This window comes from Gavialis gangeticus, unplaced genomic scaffold, assembly GCF_001723915.1.
Source record: "Gavialis gangeticus isolate Ggan-Ray unplaced genomic scaffold, GavGan_comp1, whole genome shotgun sequence".
Classification (NCBI taxonomy): domain Eukaryota; kingdom Metazoa; phylum Chordata; order Crocodylia; family Gavialidae; genus Gavialis; species Gavialis gangeticus.
Window position 1 is genome coordinate 79,351,735 of NW_017729032.1, and position 13,958 is coordinate 79,365,692.

General features: G+C 40.8%; 1 protein-coding gene across 2 annotated transcripts in view; it reads right to left on the reverse strand.

The window, feature by feature from the left end:
• The window catches only part of DIAPH3 (diaphanous related formin 3), a 562,409-nt gene that overhangs the window by 310,881 nt on the left and 237,570 nt on the right, over positions 1 to 13,958 (reverse strand). The window contains exons 17-18 of one of the 2 annotated variants that reach the window (XM_019525252.1): positions 8,404 to 8,499; positions 1,839 to 1,933 (exon numbers count right to left, since the gene is read on the reverse strand). In XM_019525252.1, coding sequence (XP_019380797.1) covers positions 1,839 to 1,933; positions 8,404 to 8,499 — 191 coding nt within the window. The remainder of the gene's footprint in view (positions 1 to 1,838; positions 1,934 to 8,403; positions 8,500 to 13,958) is intronic. The other variant, XM_019525253.1, reaches the window with a different exon arrangement.

Genomic DNA, 13,958 nt, shown 5'->3' on the forward strand with positions numbered 1-13,958 from the left:
ACACACACACACACACACACACACACACACACACACATATACACACACACACACACACACACACACACCCCCCAATACTAAGTATCAAATGCAAATGAGATGAGTCTTGCTCCCACCATCTGTACAGTATGCACACACAAGTGTAGAAGCCAAAACTAACGTTCTCCATGGGGACTTTTTTTTAGTCTTAAAAAAAGAACACAGCTGTTTTTGGGTGTCTCTAAACTCAATTTAGCTGAGAAAAAGATAAGGCAAGAAAAAAAGTCGTTTCATCGGAGATATCATATGCACAAGAAGGAGCCAGTATGCAACTACAACAGGATAGTATTTCACCTGATTTCCAGTATATGCAAATATATGCTGTAATAACACTTAGAAAGGGATGTGCTACAATAAGGTATGATATCAAAATACAAGCTGAGAAGAGCACAAAGCCCCCCTGCAAGCATGAAGTTGGCAATGAAGTTTAAATCTAGCTTGGTATAACCTACAGAGATGTTCTACCTACCCTGTTGCTGGCTACAGGGATGAAAAAATTTAACATCCTCAGATGAGATAATGATACCAACCAAATTCCTGGTATGGATACAGCTATGCTGATAAACAATTATTTTGTTAGCTTAGCTTGTACCATTCATGAAGGTTGTATTTCTAGTATGGCAGAAAAAAATTGACAGCATATGCTGGATCTACACTATGGGGCTTTATGATACAGTTATTCAGGCATAATTATTGTGGTTGTGGCTCTTTAGGAAAGAAAAGCTCGGCAAGAGGGACACTCATCCCTAACTGTCAGAAAAACAAGTATATGTAATATGAACAATACTGGCTAGCCATCATCAAAAACATATATATGCAATTGTTGTACAAAATGTGGTTCCAGGTGGTCCAAGAACCTAATCCAAAGATGCAGTTTTCCAAGAGCTTAACAGCATGGAATGTAAAAGAATTTTTTTCTGAATTTCTTCTGAATACCAGTACAGAAATACAGTTTGATGAAAGAGTTCATCGTAAAGGATAAAAATCAAGTACAGTACTCTGCATTTGAGCATGATCATATGATATATCCAAAAATAATTTCACTGTTTGCTGCATGCAATTTTGATAGTTTTTCAAATCTAGGTTGTGTACAAGTATCTAGTAGATATATTATAACCAGTTGATTATGTTCCAATGATTGCAGTTGGATTCTTTGACTTACCACTCTAAGTAATTGTGTAAATAGAAAAAAAATGTCAAGAGCCTGTGAGCCTAGTGTCTCCACATAGAACTGTATTGATTTTACACTTTGAATATAATGCTGTGGAATGTGAAGTGCTCTACAATAAGCGCCAGGGAAGCATGCACAGTAAGTGGCTGCTGGAGATGCCTGAGGCAGGGTCCCAGGTCAAGTCAGCACTAATTGAATAGAAAAAGTCTGCTTTTTCACCGGAACAAAAATATGACAGCTTTATGAAATGCAGGTGATAATAATAAAGAGTACTCCACAAGTAAGCAGTTAGTAAGTCTGGAAAATCCAGAATGTTACTACACATTTATCTATATGTCTGAATAAATATGTAAAATGGATTTACAATCTGGGAGTTGGCGATAAAGATGAGGATACCATAGAATATAAACTCAATTGTTAAATTTGCAAAGTAGATAAATCTTATTTGAAAGGTTCACTTCTGTTTACTTCTTGGAAATGCAAAGTTTATACTAAGAGAATAATTATGCAGCAATGATTTTCCAGCTGAATAGTTTGTGTTAAGAGTTTTCATCACTAACAAGTTTCTGTTTAATGAGAAGCATACACTGAAATATTGGAATTTAAAACTGCCTGTCAATTTACATACCTGAATCATGGACTCTGCCAGCTGTGTTTCATCTACTTCCAATATCATCATTTTGATTTCCTCATAAGGCACTCGGAAAGAACCAAGGAAAATTGCTAAAACAAAAATTTAATGCATAATGAATGAAGGAAAGATGATACCAATCTTTTACTCTACTTACAAAGCTCATATTAAATGATTTATAGCACTCTATAGGTCACCCAAACGGTACACAAATACTATAGATAAAACATAAAACTTTGTATTGAAGTTTTTACCACTTCCCAGTTCCAAGTCTGACTCTTCCTACCCTATGGATAGACATACTTTCCTGCCTTAATTAGAGCCAGTGATTCAATGTCAGTCCATTCTCTGTGACAATGGTATTTTCTTCTTGTAGCTATAATCGTAAAGAAAGTTCCCACTGCACTCTTTGAGTGGCTACGAATAGAAAAGGCATACCATATTGCAAAACAAACATATTTTTATTTGTAAGCAAAAGGAATAATTGCTCATTTTAATACTGCACTGAATTTAATAAGAAATTAAGAGATAATGGGTTACTCAGATAAACAGTGAAGTGTGTGGGTCATGAAGGAAGGTGGGCTTAAAGTTGATATCAAAGAGCCAATGACAAAATTCAAATATGGAGTAGCCAGGAATAACTGTATTATGTAGACTGTTTACAGAAATGTTTTATGTAGACTGTTTGCAAAAAAAGTGGGCGTAAGAAATCTTGGAAAAGAAAAGGCTGTAATTATCAAAACAAGAAACGAAGGGCCTGGGGGAGGGTTTTATTATCTAGCCAGAAAAGCAGCTCTCTCATAAATATTTTGTTGAAAGAGGAGGTACAACTTCAACAACAACAACAAAAATGAATGTGAGGAGAAAGAGGAGGAGAAGGATGAAGAGAAGCTAAGGAAGTGAGACACAAAAGGAATGGTAGGACTTGAAAGCATTGACAGAAAATAGGAAAAGCAAGGATGTTCAAGAGATAAAAATCAGAAACTGAAATTTTGGCCATATGAAGTTTAAACTGCTGATGGACCATACAGAGAGTTATCAGAACGGCCGGTTTTAATGGAAGACTACCCTTGTTGGGAAAATGATGTAGGAACTGTTAGCGTGTAGATAACATGAAATCAGGAATACAGTATCAGAGGGAAAGCAAAAAGGAAACAAAGATGTTTTTGCTGTTCCCATTTTTATTAAAGTCCACAATGCTCCATCTATACAAAATCCAGTCACTACGATCTTCCTGGATAAGTCCTGGTTACCTTCATGCACATCAAAGCCTTTACAAATACTGGTTTCCAATTTGCTATTTAACCAAGTAGGTTGTGCCTAAAATTTGTCCGCAGACTCTAAAATGAAGTAACTTAACAGTAATTGAAATTCTTTGAGATGTATTTTCCACATAAGTGTGTAGGTGTGTGCCATGCCCTATGCTTTGACTGGAGGCTTTTTTTCCCTTGCTGCCTTAGCAGTAACTCGCAGGATAGAGCCTTGCCACATTTTCACATGCACCCACACTGAGTGGGTAAAGAATAGTTTGTACTTCCTGACCCTCCGCTTCCAGGACTCAAAGTTCCAGGGTTCTATTTTGATTTTGACTTCAAGGAAGATGAGAAAGAAGGAGCTCTAAATATGTGCTGTACAAGGACAACACATCTCAAAGAACATCAGTTACTGGTTAGTAACTTTGCATTCTCCTTAAATAACTGTCTCCCAAAAACATTTCCTAGTTGTGACAGATTCCAGAGAACAAGTGGGTCTCAAAGTCCCCTTAGGCAAACAGCAAGTGTAAGACTGCTATGACAATAATGGCATCAGATCTCCAGGCTTCTGCAACAGCATAAAAACTATGAAGGTATGGATGGATGTAGGTGTCACTGATGGCACTATACAGAAATGCTACTGAGCTAGGGTGGGAAGTGCCTATATACCATACATAACTGACCCCCCACCCCAAGTGGTCTCAACAGTCATGCAGTTCAAGATCCAACTGAACAACCACTGGGATGATATCATGTTGCCTTTAAAACTCTGCTTTTGAGATGCAGAGCTGTAGACACTTTCTAATTCAGGGATCAGCAACCCTGTAGTAATGGTGGGCCAAATTAACACAGCTTGGCCCAAAGGCAGGCCACCACTTGTGCCCTGGTCATCACCTGCAATCTAGCCACTTCCTCCACTCCTGATTGCTGCTGCTTCCTGCCCCACCCCCCTAGTGTTGATCATTGCCAGCAACTGCTGCAGCTCCTTCTGGAGGACTTTTTGAATCAGAGGTTTAGAAATGGAAAATAGTTTCACCATGAATGTCTTAGACAGAACCTGAACTGAACGTCCCTAGAACAGAAGAGTCATTTCTTGGTGGCCTCTTGATCCCATTTTGCAAATATAATCCTAACTGCTGGATTCTTGATCTCACATATGATATACAGAGATGACTCTCCTTTGGCAATCTTTTGCAGTATTCTGAAGACCTGACAGGTGTACTGTAGGCTGGTAAACTTGACTGCTTTTGCCTCAATCCCATAACATGTCTACTTCAGACATACAGCACCACCATATCTGTTGATGTAAAACATCAGAGTGGTATTGTATATCACAATCTGGACATGATGCTCTTGAACATAGTGCATAAAGGCTACTGAAGCTCTCATTTCTAAAATATGAGTCTGCAGGTTTATTTCATCCTGGGACTAGAGACCCTAGATTTGAACATCTCCTAAATTAACTCTCTAACATCTCTGGGCAGCATCAGTCACAACTGTCACACTGGAAAAAGAAGACACAAGTGGTAATCCCTTGAATGCCTTACTTGGATTTTCCAATCACACCATGGAGGAAAGCAATGAAATCGGGTCTAAGAACAAAAAAAAAAACCCTTAACATGCATGTGCATGTGGAGCGGGAGGCTTTTCTATAGGCCCTATTAGCTGCATGGTATGGACCTCTTCCTGCAGTAGACTCTTATAAGAAGGGTCCCCAAAAAGAGGTTAGGAAACAGGAGCTGTAAGACGACAGCCATTCAAAAACTGGATCAATATCAGGATACCCACTGGTAAAGGCCCAATCTGGGAAAAAGCAAACCAAATGATTTTGGAAAGGTAGGCAGGTAGCATCTTCCAAACTCCCCGTTTCTGAGTACAAGATTTGTGAATTAGAGAGTAAGATACAGCTAAGTGCTTTTGTCAATGGAAACTCTACCATTTTCTACAAATTTCCCTTTGGCAAGAGGTACCAGGAAAATGGAAAGCCTGGGTCTGAAAACAGTACTCAGTGTAATGACTTTACTTCATTAGTAGTAGTAGAGGATGCTAGCACAAGCAAACCTTTCCTCAGCGAAGTATATGAGCAGTACCCGAACCTGTGCTTATAAAGAGGAAAAGAATACTCACCACCCATGGCTCTCAAATCGTTCAGAAATTTGCAAAGCCTCATCTATCATAGAACGCAACAATTCCAGACCTTTGAGAGACAGCTACTCTGCACAAGTCTCGGCCACCTTCAGCGGGTCTTTTAGTGCCCTCTTAAATGAAGCATTATCAAACAGGAAGTGTAACTATTTTGACATCTCTGGAGAAATTCTCACAGCCTTGACTGCTACACTGGACAAGAGGAGTTTGCTGGTATCCCAAAACCAGGTCTCTTCCAGGAATGTGGAGAGCCTGGGCCTGAAAACAATGCTAGGTCTGGTGCTTCTCCAGCTTGACTTATAAAAAAGCCTGGTGCCAGAAGTAAATGCAAGGTGGTCTGCAAGGCTTGACGATGTAGCATACAGGCTGCTTTGATGGAGGAAGACAGGACTAGGGTGCACTCTACCTATACTGCTAAGGTTAAAAAAAAAGTCTCTGGTCAAAGTGGAGGATGTAAGACACATCCCATAAGTAAAAATAAGTATGTGAACAGTTATTCAAAAGGCAATTATTCAAAGCTTTGGTAGACAAAAAAAAAACCCAAGGACTGCAACTTTCCAAACAAAATCAACCTAAAACATACCCAGCATGAAATAGTTAATTCTTTATAACATTTTATGCAATTGAAAGCATAGTCTAGTGCTGGGTAATATCAGGCAACCTTAGTAATAAGCAAGTCTAAGTGGTACCACTTACAATGAAGAAAATAATTGTTTCAGGTTCAAACTTGAATGGTAGGTTTTCAAAGGTATACATTTTTCTGAGAGCTGATTTCTGCAGAGTGATTTTGTAAGAGATATTACCAGCCATTTAACAGTTTGGATACTATAATTTTTTTTTCACGGTATGAACATACAAAATTGGAACAATGAATTACAGTACCCCAAGTTTCCTATGATTTTTTTTTCCAGTTTTCTAACATTTTATCTAGTCTAGTTTGAACTGTTTTAAGTGACAGGTCTTCCACTTTAGCAAGCTAGCTGTGAAAGGTTGCAATATTAATTCCTTGATATTCAGCCAAAAGTTTTCTTCCTAAAAATGTAATCCCATTAGTCCTAATTATAAACCATTCCACAAGTCTAACAATGGGGTAAAGATGCAGCAGAGTCTAACGCCTCGTGATACACTGTGATAATAGCAATTGATTGTGTGTAGGATGCTAGATTTCATTCCCCCACCCCAGTAAAGCTCTTAAGGGCATTCTTCATAAAAGACCTGGGGCTTTAAACTACCATGATGCTCCTGCTCTGAAAAAAAAGCTTTAATTTGTTTACTTTTGCAGCAGACTGAAGAAAAAAACTGATAAATTCATTACTGATTTTGGAATTTAAAATAACTGACAGTGTATTCAGAGCTGGAATATGGATTCTTAGTTACTAATCTAGATAAACTATACGCAATACACATACTGCATCAATTGTACTTATTTGCCCTTAAGACAGAGAGGGCATGTGTATGTAGTGATCACTTTCCCTATATGGCTAAACAACCTCCAGACAACAAAATATATCACAGACAATAGATATTTTCACCAAAGGAACTATGGCAAATGGGCTCTGCTCATCATTGTGAGATATGCATATATGCTGAACATGCACATGTGTATCTAAAATTGCTTTCTATTGAATCTGCTAATAGCAATCAATGCATGGTTTCTGTTTATAATATATGCTTGCCAGCCTGTCAGTACTCTTTCCCACACTTATGGCTGGAGTCATTTTATTTTCAAATGCCTTTGCACAAATACAACAACTGATAATGAAGATAGGATCCCACAAGTGGGGCATGAATTGAATAAACCAGAAGAATCTGCTCCAATCATGAGTGCCTGAAATCAGTGAAACCACAACGGCTACCTATATTGCAACAACTGGTGCATACGATTGTACAATGGAAGACTGGCCTATGTATATAGAGCAGCTGGAGCAGGGTTTGTGTTTTGTTTTATTTTGTTTCATTTTTCTTTGGGGGGGGGGGGGGGAGTATACATTGATCAAAGATCACCAATCCTTACTATCAATTCTCCAGCCTAAAAGCGGAATGACTGGTACAAGTAAAACACACATGCAATGGTGAGCCCTCTATTTAGCAGGTTTTACTTATACTGAACAAAAAGGGTACATAGAAATACTGATGGGCTCTCACATGTACCTGCAAGAGTGTTTCCTGTAGTAAAAACAGAATCTACTGAAATTGCTAACTTTTCAGCAGGAATATTCCCCCGTGACCTGTAGCATGACTGGACAAGAAACCAAGAAAGATTGCACGCTAGCACAGGCATATGAAGCCACCATGAAAAGCTGAAAGCATACAGAAAACCCTAATTTAGCAATCTTTATATGCATGATCTTACTATAATCCAAGATGTGTCATGTGGGATATTTGTGTTGTTAATACCTAGTAAACTATGCACAATTTTAGAAGAGTTGCACATGGATCACCTCAATCAGCACGCGATTACTGGGAACTTAAGAAATGGCAGCCTGCGGCTGTGAATGCACAAACAGGTTCTCTGTCCTATCTAGGACAAGCGGTGCCTAGTATTGTTTGATGCCACCACAATGACCAATTACGAGAAACAAGCATGACTGCCTACCTGTTGTTGAGCAATCTGGCTTTGCTACCTACAAAGATAACCAGTAACACACCACCAGAAAGTAGCAATGCTAACATGTCAAGATCTAATAATGCAGCCCTCATCTAATGAGAACATACCTGAATCAGACATGGGTGAAGGAAGGCCACCTCAGATCTGTGGTCAAGAGAATGGTAGCCATAAACCAGGATAAACGTAAGCATACACCCAACACAGTAATCAATACATCACATCTCCATGGAAGCAGTCAAGGTGATCAATGTTACCCAGAAAGGAAATGCAAGCCACTTAAGAGGCTTGTTGTCTGTGCGTTATATTACTGTTGTTTCAAAAAGTGGGGGACAAGATATGAAATATGCAAATGTGTTGAATATGCACATAATCATCTAAAGTTACTTTCTCTTGAATCTGCTAATGGCAATCAATGTATGGCTTTACTTTATTGCCACAATATATTCTATGCCTGCAAGCCTGGAAGCACTCTTTCCCACATTTGTGGCTGGAATCATTTTATTTGGAAATTTACCTTTGAACAAATCCACCAGTCATCAAAAAAGAATCTACTTACAGAGGTTCTGTGCAATCTTTGGATCTAAGACTTTTAGCTCCTTGATTCGTTTCTTAATGGATTTCCTCTCTTCAAAATCTTCCTCCTCTTTTTTAACTGTCAGAATAATGAAAATGCACACTTAGGGACCGTATTAAACACACCAAACATAATTCTTGAATGGAAAAACCTTCAAAGACAGATTGCAGACAAATTGCTCCGAGAATACAGGCATAACTGATTAATTTGATTGTGTTATTTCAGTATGTTACATGGGGTTAGATTTTCATCATGTTATCTTTACAGAACAAGTTATTTTCTAAAAAGTTTAAAACCTAGAAATTTTACAAAAGGTACTTGGATTCTTTCATTTCAGACCATGTATAATGTTGCCAACTTGTGTTGAATTTGAAAGTTTATCATACCTAAAATTGACAGAATATATAAAATATGTAAACACCTATAAGACCACGTAAAAGAGTAAACTAGGGGACAGAATCACAGAGTTGGAAGGCACCTTAGGCATCATCCAGCCCAAGGGTGGACAAAATATGGCCTGTGGGCTATGAGCAGCCCACCAACTCATTCTATCCAACTCATGGCTGGGCAGCACAGGTGATGGGTGGTTCCAGAGGATGCTGGGAGAGGAAGCAGCCCTGCCTACCTGCCTGGCACCACACATCAGGGTCTGGGCGAGCCATGCTCAGGCCCCAGAGGCTCCAGCTCTGGCCACTGCTGACACCCTAGAGAACACTAGGTGGAAGCATCCCCGCATGCCCACCTACCTGGCTCTATGCGACAGGCCCTGGGCAAGCTGTGCTCAAGCCCCAGTGCCCTCACTCAGACTGGGACAGCAGCATCTCTCCTCTCTGGGGCTCAGAGCTGGCTGGAACTGCCCTAGGAACTAGGACCTCGCAGGGGGCACTCTGCACCTGTGACTGGAGGCAATGAAGCTTTCCCAGCACCTCGTGGTAGGTGAAGCCTCAGTTCTGACCCAGTCCTGCCTTGCCCCATGCAGCACCACAAACCAGCCCAGCCACCTGCCACCTCCTGGCTACAACCAGCATGGTTTCCATCCCATCTGCCCAGATGGGACTGGCACTGGCACCCTGGTGCTCCTCCCAAGGGAACGGAGATTCCTGGGCTGTTGGTAGGCACAGCCTTCATGGCCCTGGAGGGGAGATGGGGCAGACTGGAGGGAGCTACTACACTTCCCCAGGCTTTGTGGACACAAGTGTCAATGGGAAGGGGTGGGAGGCAGGCAGGTTTGGGGTGCAGAAAGCTCTTAAGGGGAGCACGGGGGTGCAGGCTGAGGCAGGAATCCCCTTGTGATAGTGGCTGGGTAGTGGCAGGGCTGTGCTGGAGGTGGAGGCTTCCCCCCTTGGCCAAGTGTCCTACTGGCTGGTTTTGGTACCCTTGGGGGAGAGACTTTATTTTGAGCTATTATGTGATCACCTCTATGTACGTTACTCAAAAAACAAAATCAGGACAAAAAATAGTTTTTGAGATAAAATTAAAATAGTTTATAGTAGATTTTTGATTTCTAGCATATGATTTTTTTGGGGGGGGGTTTAAATCAATAATTTGTTAATTATCTTCACCCTTAATTTTGTGTGTACAGCCCTCAACAGCTCACCAAAACTCATTAAGTGGATCCCCAGCCAAAATAACTGCCCATCCCTAATCTAGTCCAATCAGCTGCACAAATACAGGGTTCTGTATTCCTATACCATTCCAGCCTCCTTCTGAAAATTTCCAGTGAAGATACTGCATCTTTGAAGATTATAAACTTAAATATTCCCATGCCAAACAAAATGTAAGTGGAACTGTGAATAGAGAGCATGTGTTCAGACACAGTAAAATACTGGAGACTATCAAATAAGCTGATAGCAAAAGAATTTGAAATGATTTGGGAGTATGGTTGGATGTAAGGATAAAGCTGAGTATGTTAAAATGCGTTTCTGAAGAAGTAAGAAAAATAGTAATATGTTGTGACATTACACAATAGCCTAACCATGTATGCTGTACAATGTTACCACATTTATGGTTGATGTTTCTTAGTATTTCTGAAGGTAACTTAATACAAAGCCATTAAAATTTTCTCCTTCCCTTCCTCCTAAGACAATTTTTTAAACTAGTATTCCCCACATATATCAAAAAAGAAAAGCCTACATTTTTCAACAGTTACAAATTCAGTGTTTTTACCAAAATATGACACAGCTGATAAGGAACCAGTCTAGCCTACTGTCCATCTAACATCTTCAAAAACAAAACATACATACTTAAAATCCAGTACGAACACAAGCCATTAATAAAAAGTTAATTTTATATTACTTTATAATATACAACCAAAATAGATAGGAGAGGATGTGGTATATCTTAATTACTTCACATCTGAAATTAAATGACTTTTTTTTAAGCAGAGGTCAGTTCAGATCAATACTGTTATACAGAATACCAATATTTGAGAACAAAAAATAAATTGTAAAAACAGCATACAGTGGTTACTACAAAGCACTATATGTAGACCACTATACATGTAGATCACTGTAGTAGGTAACTGTATGCAACTTCCATTAGCAAGAACAATAGGTGGTACACTGGACCTTATCTATAAAGGAGGAAAAGAAAACTGAAGACATTATAAGAGTTACCTCCTCCTTAGAGAGAACCCCACACCTTATAAGAGGGGTTTCTTATAAAAATCTACAAAGTATTTTCTATGCCAAACTATACCACCATATACTTGCATTATCTTTCAAATTCAGCATAGTGCACATCACTAGCATTTTTTTTTATATTAACCGCAACTCTCACACCTATCATGTGTTACTGCTGTCCCATGTCACCCACCTTGGCCATTTTCAAGGGGCCTAAGCCTACCTGCTGAAGTATAGAGCTAAAGTAAAAGGCCCCACAGCCTATTTCTGAATGTAAAATGAACATTTGCAGACATGATAATCAGCCTGGTCAACAAAGTAGAGGGAGCAATCAACGTGTCTAACTACACCATTAACACAATCCAATTAACCAGAACACAAGGCCCTAAATTAGAAGATCGAAATATACTATATGGTAGCTTCAGCTTATACCAATTAATAAAACAGAATCCAATACATTTGGTTACACTAAAACATATATATTTTTATATAAATTGTAAAATCAAAGCAGCCTTGTCAGAAAAGACCATAAACTAAGGTAAAAAAAAGAAACAGGACGGTGATGATCAGGGCTCCAGGTTTTCCATTTGCCATGGAAACAATGAAGTAAAACATGGGTTTTCTCATTTTAAAGAGAAAAACCTGGATTTTCTCTTTTTAAGGAGAAAAGCTTGGGAAATGTTGGGTTTCCCCTTGCAAGCTGGCAGAGCTCCAGCCAGCAAAGGGCTGGGGGAGCAGGAAAAAGGTGATCAGGCAAGGGGCACCATGTGCATGCGTGTACATACACATGCACATGGTAGCCAAACAGCAAGAAAGCAGCTCCCACTACTTCCCGCAGGCAAGTTGAAGGGAACAGGGGGGATTGAGGCCCCCATAGGGAGGGAAGAAGTTGAGCAGGGCTGGGGTTGGGGCTGCTGCCCAGCTGGAGTGGTGCATGGTGCTTGGGGCCTGAGGCCAGAATGTGCAGATGCAGGGCCCAGCTTCCCATCGCTGTGCATACTCCTGGGGGGCACTTGCCCCCCGGATATGTGCATGGGGTGGGGGCAGATGCAGGCTGGCAGCTACAGGCTCAGGACTCCTGTCCTGCTGCCCTCTCCCAGGGACCTCTGTGGCTCAGTAAGCGGGACCTGGTGCAGCACGGCAAAAGCAGAGCAGGGAGGCTTGATGCCATCCCCAAAAGCCCTGCACCACCATGGCGAGATACTCCCTGCCTGGCCGTAGTAGGGCGCACAACCCTGCACCACCAGCCTGGCTGTTGCCGGGTAGGCAGGAGGAGCCTTGCCACTACAGCATGGGGCTCCCAGAGGCAGCACATCAAGCCTCACTGTCCTGCTCTGTCCTGCCATGCCAGTTCCCACCTGTTGCACCGTGGAGGCCCCCTGCAGGGAGGGCAGCAGGGCAAGAAGCCCCGAAACCATAGCTGCCAGCCTGTATCTGCCCCTACCCTGCACACAAATATAGACAGACAGTGACAGACAGACTGACCACAAATTCATTTTAATTGCAAAAAAATGTGGATTTGGGCAGGTTTCAAAGCAGAGTATTTACTATTTTTGAACAGAGGTAAAACCAGGATGCCTGGTGGTGATCAGCATTCCTCAATCATGAAGAAAGCAGATAAGAAACCTGCCCTTTAACTTTCCCAAGGACATAAATCCAAACTACCATATTTGCTCAACTCCAAGATGAGATCCTCCCATTTAAAAAGGGGTACGGGGGCGACAGCTGCTACAGGTCCAGTTCTAGCTCCTACTCAGGCTTGGGCTCAGAGCCGCCACTGTTGCCAACCCTGCCTTCACCACCTCTGCCCTGTGCTGCCACCCGCACTTCTACTTACCCATCACAAACCCTGCTACATGGCAGGGCTGAGGCTGGGGCCACCACCTGCTCCATACCCTGAGCTGGAATGGAGCTGGAGCCAAGGCCCAGGTGAGGACAAGTACAGAGTTAAGTGGGGGAGGGTTTAGTACTGGGTCACCAGGTGGAGGGTGGGTGGACAGAGGACAGGAGGCAATTGTCATGGGCCACACCATGACTTCCTCACTGCCTGACCCCCCCAAATTGCCTGCCCCCCTACCACTGCTTGCCATGCAGCAAAAGGGTACTAAGAACTATATCATTATATTATATAAATGAAACCACTGTAAACTTACATGATACTTCTTCAGGAGAATTCAGCTCACATCCTTTAAAATTGCCAGCACAAGAAAGCAAAAAGATACATATTACTTTTATTTCACTTTACAATAAAAGTTCCTGATTCATCTCCCTGCCTTTCAGCACTTCAGCTAATGAGGGTATTATCTAACTGAAGAGCAAAATGAGAACATAAACATGTATTTAGAGCAAGATGAAGGAATTACAAAAAAAAACCCCAGACAGAACAAAGACATTAAAGGGCTGGTCAGGTTATGTGGACTTATGAGAAGACAGAGAGCAGAAGAAAATGAGTGTCTAGAACTAAGAAAAATCATGTGTGTGGTGGAATTTATAAGACAATTTGCCAAAGAGCAACCAACCAGTTTGCTTTTGTGTAACTTTCTTTTCTCTCATACTTAATTTGTTCTTTGTCACTTGACCTTATAAGCTCTTTGAATCTAGGAAATGTTTCATCCAAAGCACCTACCATAATTGAAGCATTATGTAAGTAAACAAAAAGTAAATAATACAAAGAGTGAGAAATCATTACACATCACTCGAACCCTCTGAAGCTAAGGAAGGCAAACTATTAAGCTAGTGAAGGAAGAAGATTCTTATATTGCTGCCATGTAGATGTCTAACTGATCAGGTCAGGAATAATCCTGGTAAGATGCATATGTCTTAAGTAATCAAGAGCAAGTAGAATTCCAGTCAAATGGTGGTATCTTAGCACAACTTAAAACTCCTCATTAAAATGAAAGAAAAGCCACTGAATAA